Source organism: Callorhinus ursinus, unplaced genomic scaffold (genome assembly GCF_003265705.2).
Source record: "Callorhinus ursinus isolate GAN/ISIS: 27379988/994484 unplaced genomic scaffold, GSC_fseal_2.0 scaffold4, whole genome shotgun sequence".
NCBI lineage: Eukaryota > Metazoa > Chordata > Mammalia > Carnivora > Otariidae > Callorhinus > Callorhinus ursinus.
Genome location: NW_027397066.1, coordinates 130,582,960 through 130,602,443, shown reverse-complemented (window position 1 = coordinate 130,602,443; position 19,484 = coordinate 130,582,960). Strand labels below are relative to the sequence as shown.

General features: G+C 38.5%; 1 protein-coding gene across 2 annotated transcripts; it reads right to left on the bottom strand.

Moving 5' to 3' along the window:
* Window positions 1-10,096: 10,096 nt before the first annotated feature.
* Window positions 10,097-18,999, bottom strand: NPY2R (neuropeptide Y receptor Y2). Of its 2 annotated transcripts, none has more exons than XM_073892398.1 (2): window positions 17,646-18,999; window positions 10,097-13,240 (listed from the first exon to the last, which is right to left on the bottom strand). In XM_073892398.1, exon 2 carries the CDS (start codon window positions 13,210-13,212, stop codon window positions 12,064-12,066), a length of 1,149 nt encoding a protein of 382 aa, XP_073748499.1. In that variant the 5' UTR covers window positions 13,213-13,240; window positions 17,646-18,999; the 3' UTR covers window positions 10,097-12,063. The 2 variants fall into 2 exon arrangements, with proteins under 2 accessions (XP_073748499.1, XP_073748498.1); XM_073892397.1 differs by having other exon boundaries at window positions 17,656-18,998.
* Window positions 19,000-19,484: the final 485 nt, after the last annotated feature.

The following is a 19,484-nucleotide window of genomic DNA, read 5'->3' as shown; positions in this document are numbered from 1 at the left end:
GTAAAATTTGGTCATATTTATTCTATTTTTATTTACATATTTAGTTACTATATTGAACTGTTATAGGTTGATTTAGCAGCTTTTGAAGGCATCAACTGAGGTACTATTATAATAAAATTAATTAGTGCACTTCCAGTTTCTCCTACCTTGCCTTCACATCCTCTCCCAGGTTTTGTATCATAGAATAATATCTATATTAACAAGACATAATATTTGCATTCTGGGTTCTAACCATAGCTTTTATATTTTGTAGAATTGCTTCTGTATTTAAAATAGTTTAATATCATACAGTTGGGTCTTGCTTTTATAGCCAATCTGACAATCTCTGCCTTTTAAATTGTAGTGTTTAGACTATTTACATTTAACGTGATTGCTGATGAGATTAGATGGAAGTTATTTTGTTATTTGTTTTCTATTTTTCTCACATCGTTTTGTTTCTCTTTTCTATCTTTGTCACCTTTTGAATTCTTGAGTATTTTTGTGAATTGATATTATCTCCTTTGTTGGATTATTATCTACAACTTTTGAAAAATTTTCAGCTGTAACATCAAACATGTCTTCTTTCCTCCATTCTTTTGCTGACTGTAATTACACATATGTAAGACCACTTGAAGTTGTCCCACTGATCACTGATGTTCTTTACGTGTTTGTAATTTTTTTTTTCTTTTTCTGTTTCCTTTTGGATAATTTCTATTGCTATGTCTTCAAGTTCACTAATATTTTCTGCTGCAATTCCTAATTGGTCTTCTATTATCTCAGACATTGTAATGTTCATCTCCAGAAATTTGGTTTGGATAATTTTTTATACTTTCACATCTTTAAACAACAATATTGAATATATCAAATAGTTATAATAAATGTCTTAATGTCTTTATCTGCTGATTCTAATATCTATGTCAATTCTGGGTCAGTTTAGTTTGATTTATTTTTCCTCTTACTATGGGTAATATATCCTTGCTTTTTATATGCCTGGCAATCTTGATCAGAAGAAAGAATTTGTCAATTTTACCCTGTGGAGTCCTGTATATATTTTGTATAGCTATAAACATTTTTGAGCTGCATTTTGTAATACATTTAAGCTATTTGGAAATACTTTGTTCCTTTCAGGTTTTGCTTTTAAGATTTCTTGAGAAGAACCAGAGAAGAATTTTGTTAATGATTCCTCACTACTGAGGCAAGAACATTCTGGGTACTTTACCCAGTGCCCAGTGAATTACAAGATTTTTCAGTATAGCTGGTGGGAATATTGCTTTTTTTACCCTTGTGTGTTCTCTGGATACTATATTTCTAATAATCCAAGGTTACCTTTTCTCTACAATCGTGGATATTTTCTTAACATACAGGCAGCTCCATAAGGAAACCCTCTGTGGTTCTCTGTAGGTCTTTTCTGTGAAGCTTTCTTCTTTTTTATACTCTGACCTGCAAATTCTATCTTCCTTTTTCTCCTCCAACTTCCAACTTTATTTCCTGAATTCAAGGATTCTGCTGGATTCTATCTGTGTTCCCTCTCAATGTGCTGAAACCTGGGGGTTTTCTAAGGACAACAATCAGGAATAATTTTAGTACTAATCTTAAGGTTTTTGCCCCTATCTCTCAGGGATTATTATCTAATGTGTAGTGTAAACAATTGAAATCATATAGAATATATTTTCTGATAACTAAGGTATTATATTAGAAATCAACAGTAATAATATGCCTAGAAAAAGTTCCAAATATTTGAAGATTAACACACTCCCCCAATCCATAGGTCTAGAAGAAATCACAAAAGAAAATAGAAAATAATCTAACTGAGTAACAGTGAAAATATTATGTACCAAAATTTAGAAGGGGAATATAGCTAAAATGAATTTAAAGGAAAATTTATATATGTAAAAATTTACTTAATAATAAGACATAAAACAAGTAATTTAAGTTTTAGTTTTGAGAAGGTAGAAAAATTTCCAATTAAACCCAAAGCAAATAAAAGAAATAGTAAAATAATGGCATGTATCAATGAAAATAGAAACATGAAAACAAAAAAAAATTATCAAACCAAAGGTTAGGTTTCTGAAAAGATTAATGAAATTAGTAAATCTTTGACAGAAATAATCAAGGAGAAGGAAGAGAGAAACCTAATTATCAAAATCAAGAATTAAAGAAAGGATGTCAATATATAGCTAACAGAAATTAAAATGTTAAGGGAATATTATAGTCAATTTAATGTAAAAAAATTCAACAGCTTAGATGAAAGGAACAAATTCCTTGAAAGATATATACCAAAACCAATCTAAGGAAAAAAAGTATAGTCCAATATTTACTATGGACATTGAATTTGAAATTTAAAGAGAAGAAAATCTTCCCACAAGGAAAAGTCTAAGCCTAGGTGATTCCTTTGTTGAATCCTATCAAACTGTTAAGAAAGAAATAATATTAATATTAATAATATGAACTCCTTCATAAAATAGAAGAGAAGGAAACACTATCCAAAATGTTTTATGAGGCCTTAATACTTAAGACTTAAGACCCAAAAACTGATATGCAAACTTGACAGAGTTCACAAGAAAATAAATATATAGACTAATATTCCTTGTGAACACAGATGCAAAAATCTTCAACCAAGTATTAGCAAAGTGATTTGAAGAATACATTAAAAAAATAATACTTCAAACCCATGTGAGAGTTATACCAGGAATGTAAGGTTGGTTTCACATTAAAGGTTCAATCAGTATAATTCATAACATTAAAATACAAAGGTATTTCATAGATGGAGAGAAATTATTTGAGAAAATTCAAAAGCAATACATAATTTTAAGAAAATAACTTCAACAAACTATAACTAGAAGATAACTTCCTTTACCCGATAAGAGTTATCCACCAAAAAACCTATGGTTATCATACATAATGGGAAAATATCAAATATTTCCACCCCAACCGTCCCTAGGGGTTGAAAACAAATCAAAGATACTTACTATTACCACATCTATTCACCATTTTACTAGAAGTCCTACCCAGTGCAATAATGCAATTAAGATTTGGCAAGAAGAATAAAAACTATCTTCATTCACAAAGGGCATATTTGTTTACACAGAAAACCTTAAGGAACTTGCAAAACATTGCTAGACTTAATAAGTGAAGCTTTAAAGTCTAAAAACCAAATACTAATTGTATACTAGCAATGCCTAGTTGGTATCAACATTAAAAAACAATTCCAATTTTAATAGCATCTAAAACCATAAAATACTTGATTAATTTCACAAAAGATATATATTAGTCAGCTATACTGAAAAGAATAAACTATTAAGAGAAATTAAGGAATGCAAATAAATGAAGAGATATACCATGTTCAAGTATTAAAAGACAATGTTGTTAGGAAGTCATTTCTCCTTAAATGGATCTATATAGTTAATATGACCTTAATCATAATGCCAGTATTTTTCTACAGAAATAGACAAGCTAGTTCTAAATTTCGTATGGAAACACAAAGACCTGAGAATAACCAAATTAATTTTGCAAAAGAAGAACAAATTTGGCAGGCATAATTACCAAATTTTTAAGATATACAGAGATCAGGAGAGTGTGATACTGGTATAAGGATAAACAAATAGAGCAAACGACTAAAATAGCCAGAAATAGTTGCAAACATAAGCAGTAAAGTGATTTTTAGCAAAGATGCCAGGGCAATTCCCTGTGGCAAAATAAAGCTTTTAAATGATCAGTGTCAGGAGAATTGAATAAATATATGGAAAGTAAATAAACCCAAACTGAGACAAATAAGGGATGTGAAAGCTAAAACTATAGCACTTCTAGGAAAACACAGAATTTCTTTCTGGCCTAGGGGTAGACAGAGATCTCTCAGAGAGAAGACAAAACAGTAATAACCTTAAAAGAAAAAATGATAAATTAACTTGATCAAAATTAAGAACTTTTTCACAGCCTGGGAAAAGTCATTTGCAATACATGTATCTGGGAGAATGTATACAATTATATATATGTGATAATATAACATATATATGTATATAATATAATGTATATATGTGCATATTAAAAAAGATAATACATCAAACTCATGTGAGAGTTATACCAGGAATGTAAGGTTGGTTTCACATCAAATATAATATACCCATATATACACACACACACAATTTATAAAGACTCACTAAAACTGAATAAAAACAACAGCAAAGACTATTAAATCCAATTTTACATAATGGGTAATTGATATAAACAAACACTTCTCTAAAGAAGACATATGAATAATGAATAAGCATATCAATAAGCAATCAACATCATTAGTCATCAGAGAAATGCAAATCAAAAGTACAATAAGATTTCTACTGCGATTGGAAAAAATTAGAAACAGTAACAACACCAAATGTTACAAAGCGTGGAACAACTTGGATCTCTCAAGCGTTTCAAGTGGGAGAGTAACCATTTGGGAAATGTATTGGCTATTTCTCATAAAGTTCACTATATATCTACTTTATGACCTAGTAACTCAGCTACTTTTTTATTTTCTTAAGCAGTATAAAAATATATGTCTAAAAAAGGACTTAGGAAAGAATATTTATTGCAGGTTTAGCCATAAAGGCCAAAAACTTGAAATAATCCAAACATATATCAAGAGAATGGATAAATTGTATACTCACACAAATGAATGTGACCCAGCAATAAAATCAGAATGAATTAATGATACATGCACCAACCTGGATGAATGTCCAAATCACTGGATTATGCAACAGATGCTAGATTCAAAACAATACATATTCTATGGCTCCAAACATACAAAGTTGAAGGCGAGACAAAATTAATCTATGGTGACAAAAATCAGCATGACGGTTGCTATCAGGGTGGGGTGGAGATTGACTGGAAGTGGACATGGAGTGATGAAAAGCCTATCTCTTAATTGAAGTAAATGATCACGTGTGTATACACTTGTGAAAACTCATAGAATTACATACCTAAATCTGTGCATATTACTGTAAATTTTATTTTAATTAAAATATAAAATAGTAGGGCGTTGATTCTGAGTGCTGGGGCTGGTTGAGATTTCAGCAATGCTGCAGAAATTCAGGGAATCTTCCAGTGAGTTGGTACCCATGTGACCTACTCAATGCAGACAAATAGGAGAATACTGGGGATCTTCTGCCCCATTTCTTTAGAATGTTGCTGCCCTTTCCCCTCCATCCTAACTTTCCCCTCCATGTCTTCCTCTCCCCACAGGAAAAAAAAAAAAAAAACGACAACAGCAAACACTTGGTAGAGCACTCCCTCACATACACCTACCTCATCCCTAGATGGTAAAAAGCAGGAAACAATTATCACAAGAATTTATTATTTTAAGGCTCAGTACACTTATTATGTAATTATTTATTGAATGAACTCCCAGCTATTAAAAAATCAATAATTAAATTAAAATGTTTCCTTCTAGAGAGTTATGAGAGTTTGTAGGTGATTTTAATTAAAAAAAGTTATTGTTGATCTCCTAAGTATACACAATCCATGTAAGGAGACACTTATCTAAGATTTTCCACCTTGCTCCAGAACACTTCGCTCAGCATTACAGAGCCAGTGGTGCAGCCATTACTTTGCTCCTGCCTCCCTCTCGTTTCAGCATTCCTGGTTCCTGGTTTGATCCAATCCCCACCCAGACGCTGTCACTTAGTATCATGACCTCTTTAAGACACTGCTTCCTTGGACTTAGCTGTTGCTCTGATCTTCCTCACTTCAGCTCTAAGCCTTGTCTTAGATTGTAGATTGTAGATTCACCCTTGGGCCTCTCGTGCATTATGGAATATATCATCTGCTCCTTGGAACCCACTTGCATCACCTGTCCTTCAAGCCAGTCTCTGGCCGTGGAAAACAGAACTGGGGAGGAGGGGGATGATAGGAGAAAGAAACTATGGGAGGGACATAGGCTTGGGAATAACAGAACATATGACAAGAAATGCTGTTAATTTGTTTAATACCATGAGTTATCTTCAAGGATGACATAATTGCACAGTCATAAAACTATCTTTAAGAATGTGCTGGTGGAAAAAGCCCCAAATAAGCCAGAGGAAATTTGAAAAAGAAAAGCAAACTGGTGGCATCACAATTCCGGACTTCCAGCTCTATTACAAAGCTGTCGTCATCAAGACAGTATGGTGCTGGCACAAAAACAGACACAGAGATCAATGGAACAGAATCGAGAGCCCAGAAATGGACCCTCAACAGTCTGGTCAACTAATCTTTGACAAAGCAGGAAGGAATGTCTAACGGAAAAAAGACAGCCTCTTCAACAAATGGTGTTGGGAAAATTGGACAGCCACATGCAGAAGAATGGAACTGGACCATTTCCTTACACCACACACAAAAATAGACTCAAAACGGATGAAAGACCTCAACGTGAGACAGGAGTCCATCAAAATCCTAGAGGAGAACACAGGCAGCAACCTCTTCGACCTCAGCTGCAGCAACTTCTTCCTAGAAACATCGCCAAAGGCAAGGGAAGCCAGGGCAAAAATGAACTATTGGGACTCCATCAAGATAAAAAGCTTCTGCACAGCAAAAGAAACAGTCAACAAACCCAAAAGACAACTGACAGAATGGGAGAAAATATTTGCAAATGACATATCAGATAAAGGGCTAGTATCCAAAATCTATAAAGAGCTTATCAAACTCAGCACCCAAAGAACAAATAATCCAAGCAAGAAGTGGGCAGAAGACATGAACAGACATTTCTGCAGAGAAGACATCCAAATGGCCAACAGACACATGAAAGAGTGCTCAACATCGCTCGGCATCAGGGAAATCCAAATCAAAACCTCAATGAGATACCACCTCACACCAGTCAGAATGGCTAAAATTAACCAGTCAGGAAACGACAGATGTTGGCAAGGATGCAGAGAACGGGGAACCCTCCTACACTGTTGGTGTGAATGCAAGCTGGTGGAGTCCCTCTGGAAAAGAGTACCTAGGTTCCTCGAAAAGTTGAAAATAGAGCTACCCTATGACCCAGCAATTGCACTACTGGGTATTTACCCCAAGGATACAAATGTAGTGATCTGAAGGGGCAGGTGCACCCCGATGTTTATAGCAGCAATGTCCACAATGGCCAAACTATGCAAAGAGCCTAGATGTCCATCAACAGACGAATGGATAAAGAAGATGTGGTATATATATATATATACACAATGGAATACCATGCAGCTATCAAAAAAATGAAATCTTGCCATTTGCAAGAACATGGATGGAACTAGAGGGTATTATGCTAAGTGAAATAAGTCAATCAGAGAAAGACAATTATCATATGATCTCACTGATATGAGGAATTTGAGAAACAAGGCAGAGGATCATAGGGCAAGGGAGAGAAAAATGAAACAAGATGAAACCAGAGAGGGAGACAATCCATAAGAGATTCTTAATCTCAGGAAACAAACTGAGGGTTGCTGGAGTAGACTGGGGTGGGAGGGATAGGGTGGCTGGGTGATGGACTTTTGGGAGGGTATGTGCTATGGTGGTGCTGTGAATTGTGTAAGACTGATAAATCACAGACCTGTACCCCTGAAACAAATAATACATTATATGTAAATAAAAAATAAAAAATTAATTAATTAATTTTAAAAAAAGAATGTGCTGATGGGCAAAGTGTATTTTTTAAGGCATGGTGAATATATATCGGTACAAATGATTAGCATGAGTAACAAAACTGCTCAAAGTATATGCTCCACTATGTTTTGCGTAAAAGTAGCATCACATCATAACATTGACAGTTCCAAAATTCTATCCATACTCTCTAATTATATCCACTAAAAAAATAGCTGTTGGGAGTTGTTTTTTTTTTAAGTATAATACTCATGACTCTAATCATCTGTTTCATGCTATCTTAGAATATAATGACAAAAAATATTCACTTGTTATTTTTTCCTTTATTTTTTGTGAGGATAATGTAGCATTTTTTAATTTAATGTGACACTATGTGCCTGTATTACAACCTGCTATGTGCTGTTTGACAAGTAATTTGTTAAAATGTTAAAACTTGGCAATGATTTACAAAGGAGAGTAGATTCAGAGTTAGTCATTTTAATTTACTTCCATTCAGTTACCTATTCAAGGACTAACAAGAAAGAGTTGGAGTTGTAAATAACTTGTGAACTATCTAACCCCCAGTCCATCTTCCCTATAACCTCACCCATATCTAGGAAAATCTGTGAAGTCTGTGGACATCGGACTAGTGTACCACTGAAGAAAAAAGGTCAGTGATCTAACAGGTGTCTTTTATAAATTCTCACAAATCAATCTTTATACATATTTCATCCCTTATCAACTTGAAAATTTTAAAGATTGTATTCTCCCTGAGGTATCATTTCCTTTGCTCATCCTAGTTAATCCAGAATTTATATTCTTCTGTGGTTTTTAGATCATTAAGTCTTTTTTTTTTAAGATTTTATTTATTTATTTGAGAGAGAGCAAGAGAGGGAGAAAGAGAGCCTGAGAGAGAGTGAGAGTGGCGAGCAGGAGTGGAGGGGAGGGGCAGAGGCAGAGGGAGAAGCAGACTCTCCTGCTGAGCAGGGAGCCCGACATGGGGCTCGATTCCAGGACCCTGGGATCATGACCTGAGCCAAAGGCAGATGCTTAACCTATTGAGTCACCCAACACCCCTAATCATTAAGTTTTTTTTTTAAGATTTTATTTATTTATTTGACAGAGAGAGAGAGACACAGCGAGAGAGGGAACACAAGCAGGGGGAGTGGGAGAGGGAGAAGCTGGCTTCCCGCTGAGCCTGATGTGGGGCTCGATCCCAGGACCCTGGGATCATGACCTGAGCTGAAGGCAGACACTTAACGACTGAGCCACCCAGGAGCCCCAATTAAGTCTTGATATAATTCTTTCTTCCTCCATTCCAATCAACCTACCATGGGGGGGGAGAGGAATTTCTTTATGCTTTATTCCTCAGTTCCTCTGTACTAATGGGCCAGTTTTAAAGAGTATCTTTAACCCATTGGCCTTGAAACCAGAAAAGGAAAAAAAAAAAAGATACAATCAAACTGTATCACTGTAACTCTGAAAAACAAAAACAAAAACAACAAACAAACAAAAAAACACTAAGAAAGAGAGGATGAGCCTGAAACTAGAAATTACACCATTTGGGCAATTCTCAACATTGCCAAATTGTCTGACAGCAATTAGACAACATATTCTCCCTTCCATTCTCTCCCTGAACCTTAGGGGATAGAAACTTAAGAACTACATTTCCCCAAATCCCTGCCAGCAAAGCTAGAGTTCTTTCCACAAATGAGAGATACATGAATTCTGAAAAGCAAAAGAGAAGTGAAAGGCATTGTTGAGTCTATGGTTAGAGAAGGGGGCAGGATGATGGGCTTAGCAGGAGACAACAAGATTTTTTTAATTGAAATCTCGTTGACACATATTACATTAGTTTCAGATGTACAACACAGTGTTTGGACAAGTCTATATGTTATACTATGCTCACCACAAGTGTAGCTACCATCTGTCACCGTACAAAGCGATTACAAAACCATTGACCATATTCCCTATACTATACTTTTTATGTCTTGACTTATTCATTCCATAACTGGAAGCCTATACCTCCCATTCCCCTTCACTCATTTTGCCCATTTCCTACCACCCTCCACTCAAGCGGGCATCAGTTTGTTCTCTGTATTTATGGGTTTGCTCCTGCTTTTTGTTTGTTTTGTTTTCTAGATTCCCTATACAAGTAAAATCATATGGTATTTGTCTTTCTCTGTCTGACTTATTTCACTAGACATAATACCCATCCATGTTGTCACACATGGCAAAGTCTCATTATTTTTTATGGCTGAGTAATATTCCTCTGTGTGTGTGTGTGTGTGTGTGTGTGTGTGTGTGTGTGTGTCCATTCACCTATCAACAGACATCAGGAAGCAATAAGATTTTAATAGATACATAATTATAATTATAATTGCAGCCATTGGAGTGAATACATTGACTCACGTTCATGTACAGAAAGGAAAGAGAGCTAAACTGTCTAGGAGTCACCATTATTTTCCTTTTTTTGGTTGTGTCAAAGGCCTACTATTTCATCTTGTACAGAAACTCTGATATAAAATATCACACAATTTCTCTAGTTTCCCAAAGGCTTTTTATTTCAACAGATAAAATCACTACATAAAAAGATATTTTGTTAATGGGTTAACAGAATTAATTAGATCACATATATTAATGGATCATTAATTGGATTCTAATAATTTACTACTACAACTGGTGATACAGTAACATACACATTTCCTACAGGGTAAGAACTCTCCAAGAGGGAAAGACAACCCTTTTAACCACAATTATCTATTAACATCTTAAACAAAGTAACTGCTATTTAAAGGACAAAAAGCTTCTTCTTGGATAGTTACGTCAAGTCCAACAGAAAAATCAATTCATCCATTACATGATATATTACATATATATATTATTTTTTGTTTACTTCTTACTTTTTTATTGTTTTTATTCTTTTTCAGTATTCCACTGAAGCCCATGTCAAGTCCACATCAAGAGCTTTACTTCTTCATTGGAAATAATTCAACAAGAGCCATAGTATGAATTTTAAATATATCCATAAAATGAAACTCTCCAGTTCATAAAGTTAATATTTGTAACTAAATGTAATATTCATATTGAAGCTTTTTAAAATTTAAGAAATCAATTCACAAATTCAGTCATACTGACAAAATGTGATTACAATAAATCTTCTTTAACAGCATCCAAAGAAGTACAAATATTTTAACATCTCAGTGAGTTTTCATAAACATACTAGGGTTTTAGGCATCTTTGATTGGGTAGTATTGAAATAAAAATTGTGTTCCAAAAATCATTCAATGAAAAATAGTATAGCATCTACACTCCACTGTTTATAGGTAAAATTTTGTTATGTATATATTTATAAGTTATCCAAAATACATAGCTAACTATTTTGAGAGGAAGATAATTAATGTTTAAATTTGGTCCAAATAGAATGTTTGCAAAGTGTAATGAATGCAATGTTTTTAATATCTCTTACCAGGTGGTTCCATTTTGATGAAATTATATTGTTTTATTAATTCTGAATGGGTCCATGGAAGATGAATTTCAAAAAATAACACTGCAGTGTTCTGTAAACACATCAGAGCTATGTATCTATGCAAAAACTGCTTACAAATAACCACAAAATGTCACAAAATGCCACAAAAATTATTTCCTAATCGGAATTCATTTTTAGTGAAGACAAACTCAGCTCTAACATAGGAATAATACATGTTCCAAAAGATACAACAATTAGAAGTGATTAAAAGTTTTGAGCTGTATGCTTATTTGTTAGGTAAATAGTATCTATATAACGTAGTCACAATTTGAAATGAGAAGCTACATGACCGTTTACATTTCTATAATTCTGAGAATTCCAGCCTTCTATTCTGATTTAAAGAAAGTTTTCACTAAATGTGCATTTGGTTTTAAGAACAATTGGCTAACTGAACGTTAAAGATTTCCCCCATCACTGGCCAAAATACTAATTATATAGCAAATTTCAGCTTATTTCCTGGAAGTCGTTCAAATACTTGGTAATGCTCCCTGAAGGATTGGTCCATAGGAAGAATAATTAAAAAAAAATACAATAAAGAAGAGCCTGTGGCTCCCTAGGGAAATTAATTTTGGATAGTCTTTTCCTCAGATGAGGGGGCAGTGAGCAGCACATCACCCCCCCGTCGACGCCCTAATATGATTTGAAAGGCAACTTATTTAGCCACCACTTTTTAGCAATGCTGATAATGCCAATTCCTTGTTCGGGTACCCTTCATTCTGGGAAGTAGTCAAAAGTGTCCCTCTCTGCTTTTACTCAGACTTTGACCAGCCATCCAAGCAACTGTAGGCGAACTGTATGTTGTATCTTTGAATAGGAGTCTTTTCACCAAGGCTTTGCCACCCAGGTTTCCACAGATTCTACTGCAGATGCTTCCATTCAGATCCTCCTTTTCTTCCTTGAAGTGGGAAATCAGGATGCACCTGGGAGTTCTCCTCAACCAGATTTATAGCTCTGGTCAGAATTCAGCTACCAATTTTCATACCAGAGCTTCCTTAGACGCTGGTAGCCTCCGTGAAAGAGTCCTGGGGGCCATTGTTCTTTTTGACTTCCAGGTTCTTTTTAGTCTTGAATGTCACAGACACCTCAGAGTGGATGGCATCCAACCTCTGCTCACAGTGGAAGGCTGCGAGGAAAGCCTTTCTATAGTTGCTGTTCATCCAGCCATAGAGGAGGGGGTTGGCAAAGGTGGAACACATGGCGATAATGTGGAACACGGTGAAGATGAGTTTGTACTCCTTCAGGTCAAGGACATGGTTGTCGATGTCCACAGCAAGCTGGAAGGCGTGGAGAGGCAACCAGCTGACCGCAAACACCACGACCACACACACCAGCATTTTGGTGGTTTTCTGCCTTCGCTGATGGTAGTGATCGTTGGAAGCTCCAGGGCTCATATGGTTCTTGAGTTTACTCCAGATACGGGTGTAGGAAAAGGATATGATGCCCAGAGGCAGCACATACAGGATTAACAAGGAAGAAAGACTGTAGACAGTGCCATAGATGTTCTTCTCCTCACCAGGCCACTTCTCTGTACAGACCACAATCTCAAAGTCAGGAATAATCTCAATCAGCGAATACTCGCGGAAGATGGCCAGGGGGCTGGCTAGCAGGGCGCTGATGCCCCAGGCCATGCCAATAATCAGGAAGCTGATTCTCTTGGAGATCTTGCTCTCCAGGTGGTAGACGATGCAACGGTGCCGGTCCAGGGCAATGACTGTCAAGGTGATGGTGGACACTTGTACTGCCAGGCCCTGGGCATAGGGAACCAGGTGGCATAGGACAAGACCCATTTTCCACTCCCCCATTAAGGTGTAGGTAAGAGTGAATGGCAAGCACAGGGTGTTCACCAGAAGATCTGCCACAGCCAGATTGGCAATGAAAAAGTTGGTTACTGTGCGCATGCTCTTGAATTTGATCACCACATGAATCACCAAAGAGTTTCCAATTACCCCAAGCAAGATGATGGAGCAATAAGCTAATATGAGGATAATCCGTACCTCAATCAGCATGGTGCTGTCTATAAGCTCTGGCTCAGGGTCGGGGGCCAGCTCACCTCTGGGAGTGGTTTGCCATGGATGATACTTCTCCACCTTCATTTCGTCCACTGTCTGGTTCTCATCAGCCTCTGCACCTACTGGGCCCATTTTCAGCAACTAGAACAAGAATCTACAACTAAAAAAACGAAGAAGAAGAAGAAGAAATATGGAACAAGGAAAACATAAGGGTGACACGAAGGAATATCACAAATGGATTGGTTTCATTTTGATTAGGGCTCAAAATACCTGTCCCCTGATCCCTAAAATTGCACATAGAGCAACATTTTAATAAAGCAGGCCCATTAATAAGTCTATTCACAAATATGGATGAATTAAACCAGGTCCCTGAAACGTATATTACAATGGTAAAATGTAATACCTATAGTATAGACATAATTTCAGTGTGAATGCTACCAAATTGAGTCAATCTGTTTTAAGTGGGATGAATGTTAGAAACTTTACCAGTTAATTTTATAACTTCTATAAACTCATCAAATTAATTTTAAGGTAGGCAAAGAAAATGGCCTGATTCAATACCTTGACTGCTTTAAATTTATAAATATAGCAACAAATTGCATAGAAAAGAGAAAAATATTGAAACCCTTTGCATGGTGCCTGGACTTTGGGAGTATAACATATTTAAGATAAACTGAGCAGATTCCATTCCATAGCCATTGCTTCTAGTGTTTGGGTTAGTGTTAAAAATAGGTAGCCTGTGTAAAGCAGCTGCATTTTTTGATGATCTGAAATCAACTTCCTACTGACATACAACAGAATCCCACACAGGATCTATACGAAAAGTATGTCCAAATCTGAAGTATATCTCTCTCTAACCTCTAAATATCAAAGTTTTGATACTTTTCTTCCCCAATTACAGCCCCCCCCCACAAGACTTTTCCTTCTGCATGCACTACTCCAGTCAATGCTATCCCCATGGATTACACCAGGTAAAGATAAAAAGCAGGTAGCCATTCTAGGCTCGGTCAACACCTTTAGCCCCCACATCTAAGAGAACCCTCAGACTGATCTGATACCTCTCTCAATGGTCCTCATTATTTCTACCACAATGACTTTGTCCTTCTCGATTTCTTACCACAATTACTCTAATAGTCTTGTGACTTATCTCACTTCCTCTTCTCCTGCTTTCATTCATCCATTCATTCACTTGACAATAATAATTGAGTATCTGCAAAATGCCAGGCCTGGTTCCACCCTTGTGATCCTTGCACCTACTCTAACATGCATTTAGCAAGCATTTAAAAATCTATGTCAAGAACCTGGGATTTGTGCTAGGGGAATGACAACAGGATAGAGTCTCCACTCGCAGGCTCTTACCTTTGATAAGAAAGAGCATACTCTGACATTAAAATGGTCTTTCTGAAATTCAGATGTGATCATATCATTTCCCCCAGGTCTCCGGACTGCTTAAAACAATATAATATATTGGTTTCTAATGTGAAATTCTCTTTTCCAGCTTGTAAGAACATCCAGAGCCCAACATCATAGTAAGTTTTGAATGTGGTCATAATGACAAAAGGCTGCCACTGTTAATTCAGAACTTTTTAAAACAAATTTGGTTTTTATTAATCATAATGGCATCTACCTACATTGGTAGATGAGTCATATTTATTTAGCCCACAGACAATGTCTGGGTGGGCCCTCAGCTCCATCCCTTACCCTTCCTCTGGAGAGCTAACTCTTGCAGACTGTCTTTTCAGGCTCCCAAGTCATCGGGACGCTGGCTGAGTTTGATCATGGGAAGCACTGGCAGGTAATTAGAGGACAGAGGGAGGGAGAAGCCTCTGTCTTCTTCTCCCTCCCTCTCTTCTCTGGGAAGTGCCTCAGTAGCCTCTCTGTGGCTCTGGTTCCCACAGGACTAGTCCATAGTGATTTTATTTCCAGTGGATGGCCCTAATCCCTGGGCTTTGGTCACACCAAATACTCCCTGTATCCCTCTGGCTGGGGTGGTAATGACTTTTTGCTCTTGCTAATCCTTGAGTGGCCTCAACATCCTCTGTTCAGCTTCCATCACTTGTGTAATCAATTCTCTGCATTTAATTTTCCCTCCCTTACATTCTGGAACAGGTTCTGTTTTCCATGATCTGTTGATACCATGCGTACATGCTGTCATTAATTTGCTCTCCCACTAGTAGTTCTGCACATAGAAGTTGATAACACTGGCCTACAGAAGATAATCCCAACTCCATTATATGACATTCAAAGCTTTTCTTGAACACATTCCTGCCTATCCTCTGGCTTCATCTCTCCTGACATATCAATGCATATGTTATGCCTTAGTCATACTAAACTGTTTCCAATTCCAGCAGTGCGTCAGCTTTTCTCATGCCTCTCTGCTTTCCCTGTTCTCAACTGGGAAGCCTCTCAGTTACCCCAACAATCTGTGTTCACTTCTAATACTGCAAGAAGCATAAGCCAAAACGCAATTATTTCCCCACTACAGCCATCTCTTTCAGAACAGAAACCAGATCTTTTCCATCCATTGTTTAATCCTTAGCACAGTATCTAACACATTAACAGTATTCAATCATTTGGCAAAACAAATGCAAAGCTAAAGGAAAGCATAATTTTACTGAATACTTGAAGTCAGCAAAATACAAAGTAACGATTCCTTTCCTTTCCTTAAGATAATTGCCTGTACGTAATTCCTTGCTCTGATATGACATCCTCGTGCTTATTTTCTGGTTCTTAGGTAACCACCCTTTCGAGAAAGTTGTTCCAAGGTCCCTCTTAATTCAATCCCTGATTAGAGCATTAAAAACTTCCAGTCAGTATACACCATAAGGAAACTTCCTATCTCAGGGGCCTATCAAACACACACACAAACACACACACACACACACACACACACACACTCTTACAGGAGCCTTATTGCAGAGAGAGAGAGAGAGAGAGATTTCCCCATATATTCATATATTGGCTTTACTGATATATTCTAGTTCTGTCTGCATAAATTTCAAATAACATGTTCCAAAGAGCCTAGACCCTCTTTTGTATTTGCCTCTATTCTCTAGAAATTAGAAAAAAAAAGTGAAACTAATTATCTAAATCTTGCAGTGTATATTTGGTAGGCTCTATCATTCCCCCTAACCTCAGCACAATTAGTCAATCCTAACTCATTAACAGGATTAACAAGACTCCATGAGGTCTGAGTTTGAGGTTTGCCACAAGCTAAATTGAGAGTAAGCCTAAGAGAGAAGAATATTAGTTTATTTATTAACTTATTTTGTTTTTTCTTTTCAGTCCCGTTTTCTTTATTTTAGAGCCCTTTTATTTAAAGCTTCTCTGCAGGAATGATTATTGATCTACAGGCAATTTGCATATGGACACTTATCACAGTTCTCAAGCACACTGCAGGCTTTCAGCCAGGTCAGAGCACTCCCTAGAGAATGTATCATTTTATGATTGGGCTTCTGGAAAAGTGGAAGAGGAAAAGAGAGTACATAAAGGGAGCTGACTGATTCAAAACTCAAAAGCACAACAATTAAAAGATACGTAGATGAGGGAAAAACCTTTCTTTGAAACAAAGCAATAGAAAGCATTCACATGGGTCAAATCAATTTAGAACTCTGGTAGAGTTTTCTTGAATAAGTGAATCTTCAGAGTTTCTGTTATAGAAATATTTCCTTGTAGAATAGGAAAATGACTTCAGTCTTCTTTTTTCAGAGATAAAGAACTTCAAATTACCTGAGTGGGAAACCAGTTTCTGCTTTAGCTGTATATTTAAATTTGCAGGGCCTTTTGCAACAGAACTCTTATTACCACAGGCTGGCCTTAGTAAAACTTAACATCTTGCCAATCACAAAACCTTCCAGGAGTGTTTGCCAGGGAAAAATCCCAGAGATCATGCCACACACCCCATACTTAGTCCTAGGGAGAAGGCAGTGGACTCCAAGAATGCTACATCCAAGACATGACTGCTTCATAAGCAGAAAGTTGAAGCTATTCACCTAAGGGTCTGCTAATGGATCATGTACCCTGTGTTTGAACTTCTGGCCTTTCCTTGCCAACAGCATCATCTATTTCATGTCACTGAGTTTAAATGATGTGACCCTTTGCAAAACGTCTTAAAGCTTTTACTTTTGCCTCCTCCTTGTGCACCATATGCTCCTACCCAGTGGGTGAGCCCTTCTGGTGCAAAACTAATGAATGCTTAAATAAATGTACTTATTCTTGAACAGCGTTGGAGAATCCAATATAACCTTCTGCTTTAGACAGGTGTTTGATTTTTTTTTTTTTTTTTAAGAGACAGAAACAGTAACAACTTGCTGCTCTGGAAAGATGATGACCTCTCTCTAAGAAGGTCAAGGAAAGAGTAAGAACCTTCAGCAGAAAAGGAAAATTCTAGCTAAAGTAGAAAATAGTGATGGTATCAACCCAACCCCCACCTTCAACCGAAGTGAGAGGGGAAAAAGAAAGTCCTCACACTCATGAGGATCTCCCTTATATCCTCTTCATAGGACCAGAGTTCTTCTTTTGGGGATATTCTCGTTCCCAGAATGTGAATCAGAGTTAGAACTTACACTTACTTACCTGGCCCTGGCGTTTCTGCTGAGATGTGGAAGCAAGACGTGTGCAGCCCGGCCGTGCGATGACTATCTAGCCCTCTGATCCGAAGAGGGTACTGGAAGGTCCCCAAAGGCAAGCCGAGCTGCGTCCGTTCCGACGGGGCAGGACCGCCAGCGCCGCGCGGAAGAGCACCCGAGCCACTGGGAGGGGGCGCTGCTCGGCTCTGCAGCCGACCTCTGCGGCCGAGCGCGCTCGGGCACCGCACTGCGCCGCGCACGGCCGCGGGTTGAGCCGGAGAGCAAGAGAGGCCGGTGGGGGGCGGGGGCACGGAGGTGGTGGCTGAGGCAACTCTTCCCTGAAGGAAAAGAAACAGGTGCAGAAGGTTGGGGGCGACGGTCCCGCCGCGCCAAGGGCTGGACGGAAGTTTCCGTGGCGAGGCAGGGGGACAGCGTCCACGGTGTCGCCTCTGCCTCCGGGTTTGGAAGCCCGCGCGGCGGGACCCTACTCAGCGCGGCGCCCCCTCGCGGATCCCCACTACCACCTGCAACTGCTACTTTCACCCCAATTCTCGGGTGACCCCCAAGTGTGATACTCTGGGCGTTTGCACCACCCCAGCCTCCTTTCCTTTCCACAAATCCCTCTCTTTGCTCTCCGCTCCTCAGTTCCTCGAGAGAGGGCCCCGCGAGAAGCTCCTGGGGTCGGGGTTCACCAAATTGGCCAGGGAAAGTCGAAGGCGAAAGCGACCGCCGGGCGGGTCGACCCAGCCTCGGACGAGGGTGCTGCGGTCCCTGGTGCGGCGAGCAAGAGGAGACCCCGAGGTGGCAGGGGGCCGATGTGGAGGCAGAGGCTCTCGCCTTGGAAGGGCTGAGAAAATCCCACAACTTCCAACCAGAAGTTGTTTCTTCTTCTTTTGTTTGTTTGCTCGTAGGAGCAGAGGTGGGGAGCTGGACCCGCGCAGAACCACAGAAAAGCGCCGCACAATTGAGCCAAGGACAAACACTGGGCACACTCGCCGGGGGCTGGAGCGCAGGTCGCTGGTGCTCCTCTAACTGGGCGGTCGCTGCGCTCCAACGAGAAGGTAAAGAGAGTTCAGATGCTTTTGCCCACCGTTGGCAATTCCTTTAACAGGTGTCAGTTTACGAGTTGGGTGTTGCGGGTTCTGATTCAAAAGCCCGCAGGCGGCGTGTCTGTTGTGCGCTCTGGCTCCGGGCAAAAGCTCTATAGGAAGAGAACATAATGGGGTGACAAAAGGAACACCGTCTCTTTCTCCAGTTAGTTGATTTCCCGATCCTTCGCTCTTTGATCATGACCCAAGCCACTCGTGCCACTATGAGTGCGTGCCTCTGGGATACTCTTTTTGTGGAGAAGCCCTCTGCTAATGCCTTGAGCCCATCGAGCTGAGTTAGTGGATCTGAGCAAAACAGGACTGTGGCGTCAGTCCACAATGCTGCAGGGTCTGTTTCCTCGGGATTCCTCCCGGAAACTCTATTTAGAGCCATTCCTTATAGAAGTCTGCAACCAGTCTCTCTTTCCCTTGTTGATTTTTAGAGGGGCCAGCAGAGCCTGCCAAATTAGGAAAACAAATGCCTGAAATTGGAAACTAAAATCTTTCTTAACTATCCTGTGTTGAGGTTTTGCACACATTACTTTCCCTCTATGCACTTCATTTCTGAAGTGAGGATGGCCATACTGGTTTGTTTGGAATTTCTCTGAAATAGGGGGAAAAAAAAGTTAAACAACTCAAAATAATACTCTTCAAAAATATTAGTTATGGCATCCCCTGAAGATGATTAGATTTTCAGTCTTATCTGGTTTTGCCCACACACTAATAATATTGCATATGTAAGCATCTT